General features: G+C 49.3%; 1 protein-coding gene across 1 annotated transcript in view; it reads right to left on the reverse strand.

Annotated features, from left to right (window-relative positions):
- Positions 1-3,186: 3,186 nt before the first annotated feature.
- Positions 3,187-14,206, reverse strand: part of EGFLAM (EGF like, fibronectin type III and laminin G domains) — a 178,361-nt gene continuing 167,341 nt past the window's right edge. Inside the window, exons 20-23 of the mRNA XM_040630493.1 lie at positions 13,606-13,749; positions 7,326-7,409; positions 4,305-4,408; positions 3,187-3,514 (exon numbers count right to left, since the gene is read on the reverse strand). Coding sequence (XP_040486427.1) covers positions 3,360-3,514; positions 4,305-4,408; positions 7,326-7,409; positions 13,606-13,749 — 487 coding nt within the window. The 3' untranslated portion in view covers positions 3,187-3,359. The remainder of the gene's footprint in view (positions 3,515-4,304; positions 4,409-7,325; positions 7,410-13,605; positions 13,750-14,206) is intronic.

A 14,206-nucleotide genomic window follows, 5' to 3' on the forward strand; every position in this document is an offset into this window, starting at 1 on the left:
CACAGCTGCCAAGTGTCAGGCAACAGGTAGAAAGAGGCGGCACAGGGCACAGCAGGTGTGGCTGGAGGAGGGACGGAAGCTGCCCCGTGGGCCCTGCCTGGCCGGGAGGCCACTGACAGCTTCACAGACCTCATCCCTGCCCCCAGGAGGACCGCGGCCGGGGGCACCTTGCTCTGACCGCACCACCTCTCTCAACAGCCTATGCCTTGCTGTGCTGGCCGGATGGCATTAATGGCCCAGACCTTGCACCCTCCCTGGGTGATTTTTTCTCCCCTTCAGAGGTCCGGTCTGCTGCTTCGTCACTTCAGTCAATGGACCTTGACTAACAGGATGTGGCAGAAGGGACATGAGCAGTGCCCAACGTAGGATGTCAAAGGTCTTACGCCTCTGCTCGAGTTTCTTTGCCCTCCTCTCTAGCGAGAAGGGCATGTCAGCCTATCCCCTGGGCCCACGAGGAGGATGAGAGCCACACGGAGCAGACTCAAGTCACCTTACCGGCCCAGCCAAGGCCATCTTAAATGAGCCAACTGCCACCCATGTGAACGGGTCCGGCTGATACCCGAAGAACCAGGTGGTCAAGCCCGGCAAGTTCAGCAGAGCTGCAAAGCCGACTACCAGGGCCTGTGAGCACTAGACCCTTCCAGCGGAGTGCAGGCCCCGAGGCTCTGTGGCTGCGCAGCACGCAGGGTTTGTGGCAAGACGTAACAGACTTGGAGACGACACCAGGGCTCCCACAGAGCCAGCCTGAGCTGGCCTCAGTCTCCTGCCACTGAACCCAGGCCCAAGTCCCCAGCTTCGGAATGCCGTGTGTTTCCCCATCACCACCTCCCCTGTAAATCCGTCCTGTATCTCCTGGGCTTTGTCCACCGGGAGGGTGCAAGAGCCCTGCTCCTGGCTTGGGATATACCTGCCGTGCTCTCTAACCCTGAGCCCCCAGGTGACCTGCACCTGTGGGGGCCTCCCTACTCTGCTGCCCTCTTGTCAGCAGGATCTCCCGTGCCCCCCGCCCACCACTGGGTCACCCTTTCTAACCCCTTCTGCATCCCATCCAGGGGGCAGTGGCCTACAATTCTCATCAGCTTTGACACACACTCCCAGGTCCCTGTCCCTGAGCCATTGCGGTTTTATCCAGAGAGCACCTGCAGGGAACTGCAGCTCATCCACAACGCGACTCTTCTGTCTTCCGCTCAGCTGCATATTTTGCTAAAATCGCAATGTTTTATTTGCAGTTGGGGTTTTTTGTTGTTGTTGGGTTTTGGTTTTTGGTTTTTGTTTTTTTGGCTGGAGGAAATGGATTCAGACTGTGCTATGAAAGTGAGCCCACTCGATCTTGGGAAGCACGGGTCCTAGCAGTCTCTAGGGAAGAGGTGTGCGGGCGACAGTGCTTGGGAGGTGGCAAAACCTGCTTTCTAAGACATCCTGACGCAGAACCTTCTGATCGATTCCCTGAAGGGGATAGAGAACACAGACATGTCGGATTAAGGAATGGAATATGCTGGGCTGAGGAAGCAGCACAAAAAAATTGTGCAAAGACATAAAGTCCAGGAAGAGTTCAGGAAACCATGCAGACTATAGATCGAAGGGTACAGGAACACATGTAACAATACGATAGTTCTGTATTTTCTAAGCCGAATGAGCAGGAAGAGTTTGCAATTAACTGAACTAGGGAACAAAACAAACAAAGACAAAAAAAACCACCCCACTTTCTACCATGTGGCTTTCCTGCAAACCGCACTCCCCAGCCGCCATCCGGAGGAGCAGAGGAATTACCAGGACTGTCGCTGGTGTGATCACTGTCCTTATTACCATCGTGCTTGTTGTCCTCCCCCGGGAGGATCCTGATCATTGGAGGGCCCCAAGGCAGGAGGTAGAAGGCTGAAGCACGAGGGGAACATCTCTAGTTTATTTATTCATTTTGCAGAATTCTCAAAGTGCTGACCTCCGTGCTCAAAGTCTCCGCTGAACGCAGGCTGCACACACCAGGGTCGAGTCCTGACGGACTAATTATAGGCTCTTATGTGATTCGGAGCCTATTTCCCTCGTCTTCGGGGACAGTGTCCATCTCACCTTTCCCTTGGCAAGTGCCGTCCTGGGGATGTGCCAGTGAGCCAGCTGTCTGCAGGGTCACCGCCGACGGCTCAGAGGCAGCACCCCGCTTCTCTGCTTCTCGCCCAGATGCTCAGACCATGCTGAGGGCACCCCTGCCCCAGAACAGCCTTGGAATCACCAACTGTGAGACTCCACTTGCAGGGATCGCGTCTACAGCTCGTGACGAATCGTATCGGTGTCCATCTGTGGACACGGCTTCCGCAGGCATCAGTAACATCTCCCCCAAATGAACAGAAGACTGAATGCGTGAGTTCTAGCCTTCTTCATCTCCTTTATTCAGGTTCACTACAGAAGCTCCCTCTTAAAACAAAAATGACAGTGGCCCTCCTCGGTAACGCACGTGCCTGTTACTCTGCTTATCTGGGAAGCTTCACGTTCGTCTCTGCGAGCCGCCAACATCTCCCGCAGAAGAGTCAGGCTCCCCAAGCCGCCCACCCAAGACAGCTACCCCACGCCAACTGATGCCACGAAGGGCCCAAACAAGTCTCTTCGGGGGGACAATTTTTAGGAAGTGTGCAAAGAATGCAGGGTTGTCCGCACAAACTTGCAAAAGTATACCGCGTGGACAATCTGCAGCTATAAAAATATACACATACAAAAAGACAGCTACAAAATCATGGTGCCCGCTTTCTTCGATTTGCATTACAAAAAGTAGGGATTTTCCATTAAAGGTAAACTTTGAGGGGGGGGGCAGCAGTATAACCGTGATTCCCCTCCTCCCGATTTTCATGGGATGTCAAAGCACACTGAACCAGCCACTGAGGAGGGAAGGGATTAATCCTAATAATTCACGGGCCAAGGTGAGAAATTCAAGGTCCAAGGTCAGATAGTCATTCTGCTGTCAGTAAAAGTGTCATGAGTCAGGGAAGGAGGGAAGTATTTTAATACTGCCCTTTGGGTCTCTCTCTCTTTTTTTTTCCTTTCTTTTTTTATGCACTATGAATCACAACATAGTCATTGAGCCGCAGCAGACGGGCTCTGGAATATGCAGTGATGTGTGATCTCTGGCAGCCCCTACACATTCAATAGACAAAGTCCGACGCTTCCTACACAGAGTATTCCGTTGGGTTTGGAAAGGCCACTCAGGGACTCCTGTCTTGGTTCTAGTTTCTCATCAGGGGGTACTTTCTCCTTGATGAGAAGAAACACACCTGGTCCCCGGGCCTCTGTGGATGGCACAGGACAGGGTCGCAGGGCCCCGGGGAGTCTCCGCATAGAAGGCTGTGTCCCTTGGGCAAGGCCAGCTGGTGTTACTTGGCTCCGCAAGTGTTGATGTTTTTGCCATCCACAGCGTCTTCCACGAGGGAAATGTGGTAATCGGTGGACAGGGTGAAATGAGAAACACAGCCCACGAGGCCTCGCATGTATTGCCTGTTAGTGTGCACCGCGATTTCCCTCATTCCACCTGCCAGGAAGCAAGAGGGAGACGGGGTGAGCCAAAGGGGAGCCGGTCTCGTTAGGACACTCGAGTGTTTACTGACCAAGGTGTCCCCCGGCTGGCAGGATGAGTGAGGGCTGTGACCCCTCCGACTGCTCAGGGCAGAGCATCGGTCTAATTCATAATAACCCTTGAAGGAACATCGTATCGACCCGACACTCCACCAGAGTGCCCACCTCACGTGTAACCGCTGACCCAGCTGACCACTTGAAACCAAACAGTGCCTGGGCAATTGCGAAACGTTGTATAACATCAACGGAATGCAGCAGGTAGTTAAAGGTGATGTCATCTTAAACCGAAAGAAAGACACTGATACCGAAAGCTTTCAATTAAGTTCACTCTTAGGAAATATCATTTGGATAGAGATCTATTTTCGTGTGCATGTGTCTGCAGTAGCGGTTTCCAAACTATTTACAGAAATACTACTCATTCTGATTTTGAGAGGGAACAAGAAAGCTCCTCCTTCCTCAGAGGGAACTTTTGGGGCTATATTAAGCAGGTTCTTGTTCTATAAACAAGAAAAGCGTGGTTTTCCTGGTGGATCAGTCCAAAGCACAAAAGCATCTAAGTGCTTCCTGCCCCCTCAGCCATGAGTCAGAAGTTCAGAAAATGGAAGAACAGAATTATCTGGCAAGCTTCCCAATTTCCTAGTATTTGATCCGGGGAAGTGCACCTCTTTGGGGGAACCCCACCATGACAAATGGAGGCCTAACAAGAAGCCACTGGCGGAATTCAGAGTTGGTCAAAGGTCACTTACCCACATACAGAACTCCATTGCTGTTGAGCTGCCGCATCATGCCAGGTGACTTGCCTGTCCTGGCCCCATAGTCGTCCACCGTTATCTTTCCAGATTGGCCGTCCCTGTAGAAACCACCATCGTTGGTGCTTGATTCAATTATTCATTCATTTTAATAAAACTGTATTTAGGTACCTACTCTGTGCCAGGCACTATGCTAAATGATGGAGGTGCAAAAGTGAAAAAAAAAAAAATCCCTGGCCCTTAGGAGTTTATGGTTCCCCAAAGCAAACAAAAAAAATTCAAATTGTCCGTGACAACACTGTGTCACACCACGCCACGGCAGAGGAATGCCAGGATGCTGCGGAACACAGGAGGAGAGAGGGTCAGGAAAGCTTCAAGGGAGATTCGGTCCGAGATGAGCTTCGAAGGCCGGGTAGGGTCAGGTGAAGGAGGAGAGTAGCGCAAACAGGAAGTGGCAATGCCAAAGAGAGAAAAGATAGGGGGTTGGTACAGGCTGGGCATAGAGAATTCTGGAGGTGGGAGGAGAGTGGCCAGAAGCAGATGGTGAAGGGCATTTCTCCTGAAAGGAGCCAGAGAAGAACAGAACTGTAAGGAGAAGAGTGGTGGGGACATGGGGACACAGGGTGAGTTTGAACAGTATTCTAAGCAAAACGGGAAGGCAATGAAGCAGGTAAAGGATTACTCTAGGGGAGGACAAAGAATGGCTGAGAAGTTTCTAAAGGACCCAGAGAGTCGCCGCCCAAAAGTGACTCAGAGGACAGTGGAGTGGAGGGGTTCATCTGTGGCAAGGGCTTTGCCATTTTCTAAGCTGGTTTCCCAAACTATCTAGTCCCAGGGACCTTCTTCAAAAAACCAGCTGTTTGTATGGCTCTTGGAGGGCTGTACCAACCCAGGCTGTACTGTTTTTCTTTTTAGGAGTTCATTACTGATCTTCTAATATTCCTTTTTTATAGCAAACTGTTCTTGTTTCTTGGATCACTAGTCTCTCTTATCTCTTTGACAGTAGTAATATGTTTTATCATTTTTTTCATTCAAGTCTCTGTTTCCTTCAAATTGCTTTGTTATGTTGATTTGTTCTGCTATCCGTCTTTTACATCAGAGATTTTTTCAAATGCCTACTGATTCCTGACTGCCGCTTCACAGTTAAGTGAAGAGAAAAAGCACTGGAGTGCTTGGGTGGCTCAGTCGGTTAAGCGTCCAATTCCGAGCCCCACTATAGGCTCTGCGCTCAGCTGGGAGTCTGCTGGAGACTCTCTCTCTCCGTCTCCCTCCCTTTCTGCCCCTCCTCCCACTTGTGTGCACACTCTCTCTAAAATAAATAAATAAAATCTTTAAAAAAGAAGAAAAGCACTAAAAAGCAGACTGGAAGCTCTGTGAGCAGGATGGGTTCTGCTGACTGGGGCTTCGTAGTACTGGGAGCTGGCTCAATCATTTTCTTGGGGGACACCTGAATTTTCTACTTTCCTTACTGTGGGGGATAGGCCTGGCTCCCAGCATTCCGGAATCTCACTGAGGGAAGAATTATGGGGTTCTTAATATTCAACGTATGAGTGTGCATACAGTCCCGAGCTTTAATTTATTTAGTTTATACAGTACACAGTGGTCCAGTATTTAGTTATGCCTAGTGCCACCGGCTCAGAACCTTATTTTACTTTCTCCAGAGAACTGCCTTGCGTTATTTTCCCATGGGCAGGGAAAGGGCAGTGTGCCAGCTAGATGAGATAGAAAAGGGGCTTGGGTTCTAAGTCCTCAAGTAAATTCAAGTACATATTTTGAAATCAATCTTCCCGCTTTTAGCCCTTCCTTCACCTTCCAGAGGTTCCTGGCTCTACCCTTTTTTGGAGGATACGATAATATAAATCCAGTTGGCCAGGCCTCACATCTAGGTAGGAACTCTTCTAGTAATGAGCTTTAGAGGTAATTGTGTTCTGCCCTCACCCTCGAGAACGTACGCTGCCTCCCCACTTCGGATATGCTTTTTTAGAATCTCATACCTGAATGCTGTCATGGGCAATGCCCCCAACAGCTCGCCTTGCCTGACCTGCCTTTTCCACCCCCTTACCATTACTCTAAAAAATTCCATTTCCCCCCACTTTATTTTATCTAAGAATTTTTCGTTTTTTTACATCTCTGAAATGAGGCTATGCCTTATAATCAATGGCTCTTAGGTTTGAAAAAACATGGTATCAACTTCTAAGGTAATAAGTAATGGACGGGAGAGTGGGGTCCAGCAAGACCACTCCACCCACAGCCCATATGTGAGCTGAGAAGGAAACTGACCATGGTAGCCCCATGGTTCCCCTGCCTCACTCATGACCTCACCCACAGACCTCCCTGGGAAGGGCTATGGTAAATGCTCAGGGAACCGGAACCACAGACTTTATTCAGCTCAACTCCTGCAACCTTCATCCTACATGGCAAGACTGACATTTTTTTACAGAGCTAAGTTTGGGCCTGTTCTTTGGTTTCTCAGAATATACTGTTAAGAATATGGACAGAGGTTACTAAAACTAATTTTAAAGGAATGATTCACCCAAAGTTAATCAGAAGTCAGGGTAGTGACCTCTGTGAAGGGGGAGAAAGGTCACTGGGGCAGGGCATACACAGCTTCTAAAGCTCAGGTAATGAAATGTCAAAAAAAAAAAAAAATAGTGGACAATTGCCTACACAGTGAGATTTGAAGCTTTCCTCAAAGTCCACCGGCCCTGAAATCTGATCCCACTAGGGAGATCTAGATCTCACAAGACAGCAAGGCTCTCTTCCAGTTTAGCCATCAAAAAGTTCTGTCTCTGGAAGATCTCTGTCGAGCACAGACTTGGAAGGTCAGGCTCTCTGGCCTGTCGGTGTTCGGGAAAAGCAAGGGGAAAATTAGTCACAAAACGCCCTGAACGACCCGGGTCAGAAGCAGTAGGATGCCAGGCCGGTTGGGGAGCAGGACATTGGGGCCACAGGGACGTGGACAGCACATCCACTTCTTGCTGGGCTCCGGTTCTGTCTCAGCCTGTGGTGGGGACTCACCTAACAGCCTTGACTCGGTGCCACCGACCGTCACTGAAGGAGCCATTAACCATGATGGTGGCCACTCCACTGCCCAGGTTGTAGCTAACAGCACGAGAGAGAAACAGACAGAATCAAGTCACATACAGACAGACAGGCAACCACAAACGATTGTCATTGCAAATATTCCTTGGAACTCAGAATGCAGTTTCCTTAGTACAAAACAAAACAATTATTTGTAAAAAGCATTAGGTTTCCAGGCTAGGCCATGAATGATCCAAAACAAACAAACAAAAAAGTTCTCTTTAAATTCCAATCATAGTAAAATATACGTAACACAAAATTCACCACTTTAACCATTTTCAAGGGTAAGTTAGGTTGTGTTGAGGACGTTTACATTGCTGTGGAAGAAATGTCCAAAACTCGTTTTATCTCGCAAAACTGAAGCTCTACACCCCTGAAATTACAACACCCCATCCACCCTCTCCCTGGCCTCTGGCAACCACCGCTCTGCTTTCTCTCCGTGACTCTGACTACTCGAGATACCTCACGGAAGTAGAACCAGTGTTTGTCTCTTTGTGAAAGGCTTCTTTCATTCAGCACAACGTCCTCAAGGTGTTTGTCGGTGGGTTTGTTTTGGCCCCGTGTACAGAAGCATCAGTCCTACAGCCTCAGGAGCAAGAAGGGCTTCATCATTTGTAATGTGTTGTACTAGGTCAAATACTATCTCCCCAAAATTAATGTTCACCCAGAACCTCAGAATGTGACCTTATTTGGAAAGAGAGTCTTTGCAGATGTAATTAGTTAAGATGAAGTCATCCTGGGTTAGGGTGGCCCTAAACCCAATATGTCCTCATAAAAAAGGGGAAATTTGGGGGACACAGAGACAGAGACACGTAGGGAAGAACGCCACATGAAGATGCAGGCAGAGATTGGAATGGTGCATCCGTACACCAAGGAACACCAAGAATTGCCAGCAACCACCACTACCTGGCAGAAAGGGATAGAACGTTCTCCCTCAGAGCCCCCCCACCGAAGGAACCCACCCTGCCAACACCCGCGTGTCGGACCTCTCTCTGCAGAGCTCTGAGAGAATACATTTCTATTGTTTGAAGTCACCCAACTTGTAGTAATTTGTTACGGCAGCTCTCAGAAACTAATACATGTGTTTTCACTTTCTGAAAAACAAAGGAAAACAGAACACGGCGGAGTGGGCTGAGCCCCAAAGAGATCAGAAGAATCTGCCTAAAATCCCGAGGCTAATGGATAGGACTGAACTTGGTATCTGATCTGCTCCTCCCTCCCCGTTACTCTGATACCAGCCCCCCTCAGGAACTTTGTATTTTCTACGTCAGTTTCCAGATGCCCTCATACCCTACGGGTCTCAGAAGATGTGCACGTGCTGTTTACCAGAGAGAAATGTCCCTCTCAGTCCAGTGCTCATTTAATAATTCTAGTTTAATTCAATTCAACAAATATTTCGTGAGTGACTACTCCAGGCTGGGCACTGGGCCAACTGCCTAGACCTCCCCTTGATAATGTAATAAAGCCTAACATAATCACGCTTTTCAAAGAAAATGTGTTCCACCAGGGCACCTCTCTCCTCAGCTTATAAGAGGACATGGCTCTCCGTGACTTCATCGGCCAAGAAATAGGAATGTTGAAAGGAAACCTGGATTAGTTACTGAGCTCTTCCATGCACTTACTCTGAGAAAGGAGCAAGAAGAGAAAGCACTTGGCTTTCCCCAGGGAAAGCATGATGGGTCCTTTCTGTAATCATGGAGGCTCCAAGGAGTGACCCAGCCCATTAATACCGAACCAAGCACACAACTTGGGTGACCTGACAAGCTAGGAAACACAGCTGTCACTCTGATCCTGAAAAGTTTAGGGCTTCCTAATGAATTTTCCCACATCCATTGTCTCCTTGTAAGAAGCAGCCTGGAGGTGGGATTTTCAGATTTAATTATTTAGTGGCCAAATAACTTTTGGAAGAAACGAATGAGGATGAAGCAGGGCTGAGAGCTGGTTGGCACAATGGAGCTGAATCACCAGGCGTGGCTTGAATGAAAGGCAGAGCAGGGCAGTACAAAGAGCATGGGCATTGGATTAGACTAGCCTGCCTTGATTCCCAGTCTTGTCAATGACTAACTCTGTGACCTTGGCCATTTGCCCCATCTCTCTGAGACTGTTTCCTCATCTGTGAAATGGGGGTAACAATGCCTTCCCTAAAGGACTGTAGGGAATAGTACATAAAAGAGGATGGCAATAGTAAGATCCAAACAACCCCACCACCCCAATATATGCAGTCTTTAATGCAGCTCACATTCGAGGTTGACAATATATGCGGAGGAACCAGGAGTAAGGGGAAAGTTGCCACCAACAGTTAAACTCATCAAGCCTCTTCTGGAAGAGTAGTCATGTGTGAGAGTGAACCAACGGGCTGTAAATATGTAACGAAAAAGGTCAGGAAAACCCAGATCTCAGAATCAAGGTGACTTGGGGATAATCTCAGGGACGCTAGACTGGAACATGATTGTGACCCAGTGAATGGAAACCTTTTAGGTGTGTTTGGACAAAAGACAGGCTTTCTTCTGTTCTCCAACCTGGTAACGCTCCTGTTCATGCAAAGAGCCAGAACGTGCTCAAGGGAGTCAACAATGACCCTAGAAGCCAGGAATCTAGCCCTCATTGGGGGTGGAGGTTGGGGAGGCAACTCAGTTGGCCTCTCCACGGCCTGACTCTCCAACAGCCCCCACCACTCTATCCCACCCTCCAACTACCCTCCTGCTTCCCCAGACACCCTGTCACCCTGCAATATCTCTTTGTGTTTTTTTGTTTGTTTGTTTGTTTTTTTAACAATAATAAAGACCAAGAACAGATGGTTACCTGCATTGGGAGAGGGCATGGGGGAGCTCTCTGGGTGTGAGAAATGTTCTCTATCTTGTTCTGGGTGGTGGTTACACAGGTGTCTACATGCTTAAAAATTTTTCAAAGTTATCAAGCTGTACACCTAACATTTCTACACTCCATGTAAGTTATACCTCAGTTTAAAAAGAAAAGGTAGAAACATACGAATGAATGAATAAATGCACAGATGAAAGCATGTCTGGCTTCTCTATCAATGCCTTGTGAATCTGGTTAGCATAACTTGGTTATTCTGATCCAAATTTACCTGCTCAACTTGCTGTGCACAGGAGGCTATGGGGCTGAGCACTGAGGTGGGCCACCAGGAAGGGCGACCAGGTGAGGTCTTTTGGAAACCATGTGGCTGTCTCCATGTGGTGACCCCCCCCAACTTAGTCGTACCCCCTTTGAACTGCACCACAGGGCATTTTGCTAATGTCAGATCTCTTCCTTTCATCTGTTGCATGGGAATGTTACCAAGGTCACATGGAAGTAGTGGGAAGCCTGTCAATCAGGTGGTTTTCACAAACCTGTTCACTGGCTTTTAGACCCCATACACAATCATAAAACGTAATGAAACAAAACCACCCAAACTATACTCAGCTGAACACTTTGACTCCCTTTCTTCTACTTAATCATGTACATAGACACCCAGAAAACATTTGCTCCAAGGTAACAGTTTTAATAATCAGTACCACTAACAGCTGGATAGGCCAGACCCTGCACTAAGCCCTTCACATGAATTAACTCATTCAGTCCACACAACTGTTTGCTTCTAGCTTTTCCAGAGAGGCAGGGTAACTCGCCCCATGTCACGTGGCCATGGAAATGGCACATGTCTGACTCCAAAGCCCAGGCAGGTGACCATTTCAGACCCTGTTTCTTAGGGCCTGGTTCCTGATCGTTTCCAATCGGATTCTGGTGCCCACGAGGCCCTGGGCCATCAAAATCTCTGGGGGGGGGGTCCCAGGAATCGACCTCTGAAACCAGTCCCCCACCCCACCCCGCACTGACTCTGTACATGGACATTCCAAACCAAAGGCCTGCATCTGAACTCCTTTCCATGTCCGGCCTCCCGCAGTGCTTCCCACCTCTGTGCAGGGTGAATGGACGCGGCAAGTGACAGCCCAGAGGAAGGAAGCGCAGCAGAGGCAGCGACGCCGCAGCTCCAGGCCCAGGGACCCGGCGGGCGCAGACGTCTGCCTCCGTGGGGGGCAAAGCCGGGCGTCCTTCACACACAACACAGCCACGACTCCAGGCTAAGAGAAACACACCGGGCCCGTTTTCAGAATCCTGAGGGAGAACTGGTAACAGAAGAAAAATGTCTGGGATGCAGGGGAGCTGTCAGAAGGGTGTCCCGGGGGTGTGGGAAGTGGGGGCTGGCCAGCTGCGAGAGCCCAGAGCCGGTGGGAGTTGCGCGGTGGCCCTGAGCACAGTTCCCCTGTCCGGGGCCGGCGGTTTAGGGGGGAAGCTGGGCCTCCCACCCACGGCTGAGCTACTGTTTCAGTTCCCTTTTCTGGGCACAATCAAGTACTTGAGGCCTTGGTGAGGTTAACCACAGGAAAACCACAAGAAAATGGCTTCGCGGCAGCCAGCCTGAAACTGGGGTGTGAAGAGCTCTGTGTTTGACCTCAGGGCCAAGGGGGGAAAGGGAGCCGAGACGGGGAGAGCTGCTCCCACCGGCCAGCCTGGAGCCTTCAACCACACGGTCTCTCACAAGTCCCCGACGATCACAGGATTGCGTCCCTCAGCACGCTCTGCTGTTTAGGGGCAAGCGTGATGTTGGACAAGTGACATTTCCTCTCAGATGCCTTTTATTCAAACTGAAAAGACTTACATTATTCTACTCAGGCTGTCAGTAATCCCCGTGCATGATCCACAGAAGCCCCAGAATTAAATCTTCGTCTTTTCCACAGGTCAGTCATCTTTGTTTTTGATTCCAACTGATTCTATATATTTAGTGAATTTGTGCTAGTCCCCGGAGGGGGACTGAAAGAAGGAAAAGCCAGAGAAATTCCTACCCCCATAGAGCAGACAGACCATCTAGAGACCAGGCAGGGGTTTCAAACCTTAGAGAACACAGAATCACCTGGAGAAACAGTGAAAACAGACTGCTGGGCTCCACCCCTAGAGCTATTCTGTTCAGTAGGCCAAGGGTGGGGCCTGAGAATTTGCATTTCTAACAAGTTTCCAGGTGACACTGATGCTGCTGGTCCAGAGACCCTGCTCTGAGAATCGTGGGTCTGGACAAGTTATTTCTAACCTCAAACAAGGGTGTATCATCACAATCTCTACAGAAACTTTCTCATGTCATGTAAGCCAGCCCGCCCACTGTGGTGGGGAGAGGTGGTCTAGGTAATCCTTTATCTACTGCATTTGCTCCAAGGTAACAGCTATCCATTTGACAAATTTGGGAACAGTCTCAAGTCACTCAAAAGAGGTTAGAACTTCCAGGACCGGGGGGCGCCTGGGTAGCGCAGTCGTTAAAGCGTCTGCCTTCGGCTCAGGGCGTGATCCCGGCGTACCGGGATCGAGTCCCACATCGGGCTCCTCTGCTATGAGCCTGCTTCTTCCTCTCCCACTCCCCCTGCTGTGTCCCCTCTCTCGCTGGCTGTCTCTCTGTCACATAAATAAATAAAATCTTTAAAAAAAAAAAAAAAACTTATTTGAAAAAAAAAAAAAAAAAGAACTTCCAGGACCGCCTTATCAGTATCACCCAAGAAGCATTTACAAAAATCCAAATGTTGGGCTGATCTACTGACACGTGAGTCCGTGCTTTGTGGGGAGAGACTGGAAGGCAGGCATTCTCCTTCCCAAGGCCGCACAGCTAACAGGGAGCAGACTCAGAATTTACGGGCAGGTCCCTCGACCTTAGCTGCTCACATCTCTCTGAGCTAGTTTGAGCTGAGTCCTCACATCCACGCTCAGCACTATCAAAGTCCTCTTTCTACTACATTCTAATCTGCAAGTGGGGAGCATGTGGCAGCAACATACTAGAACAGGGGTCAAAAAATGTTCTGTAAAGGGCCAGATGATAAATACTTAAGGCTTTGCCATAGAGTCCCTATTGAAACTACTCAAGTGTGCCACCATAGCATGAAAATAATCAGATAATATATAAATGAATGCGTATGGCAGAATTCCAACATAACTTCATTTACAAAAACGGGTGATGGGCTGGATTTGGCCCTCAGGCTAAAATTTGCCGACTGATGCTCTAAGAAGGGGGATGCTGGAAAGAAACACCAGGAGCCTCAAATACGCCTGGACCTTCAGGCAACAGTCCATTCCAGCAGACTGGGGGCTGGCTTACTTCGGCATCCCTCTGTTTGGGCATGATCAGCACTGTCTGCGAAAGATCGCAAGGTGACGCTGAAGACAACTGGCAAGGGGTTACCTGAACACCAGGGCTCCGTCTTGAAGGCCCAAGGAAATGAAGTCACTGTTGGGTTTCATGGGGCTATCTCCTCTCCACATCAACAGACCATCTTTCGCAGTTGTCTTAAACCTCATGAATGCATTCGATCTTGATCCGGATACCCTGGGGAAAATCCATAAACAATTGCCACAGATCAACCAGTCCAGTCTCCACCAATGTCCACTCTGAAAAGTCTCAGTTTTGTCTGCCGGCCCCGAGGAGCCAGGTGGAAGGGTAGTCTGGCATTTCTGACACGTACTACCAGGAAATTAAAAATGGCATCACCACCACAAGCTATATGATGGCCTAAAATTCTGGATTACTCATTTTGTAGCAGTATCCCCCTCCCCACACGTGGTGAAACTCCACGAGAGGGCACCTGATGAGTCACAGATTAGCCAGACTCTGGCCACTGCCAGCCTCGAGGCTGTACATCCAAGATACACCTCAGTCTTCCCTCCTTCCTGTCCCACCCACAAGGGGCCTTGGAATAGCGTTCCTCATTCCATAATTGCCAAGAGGTTCAAGTTGGCAGCTCTCTGGGCTATGGTCATGGCTAGGGATGGCCCGCTCTGTCACT

The sequence above is a fragment of the Ursus maritimus genome, unplaced genomic scaffold (genome assembly GCF_017311325.1).
Source record: "Ursus maritimus isolate PB19 unplaced genomic scaffold, ASM1731132v1 scaffold_15, whole genome shotgun sequence".
Lineage (NCBI taxonomy): Eukaryota > Metazoa > Chordata > Mammalia > Carnivora > Ursidae > Ursus > Ursus maritimus.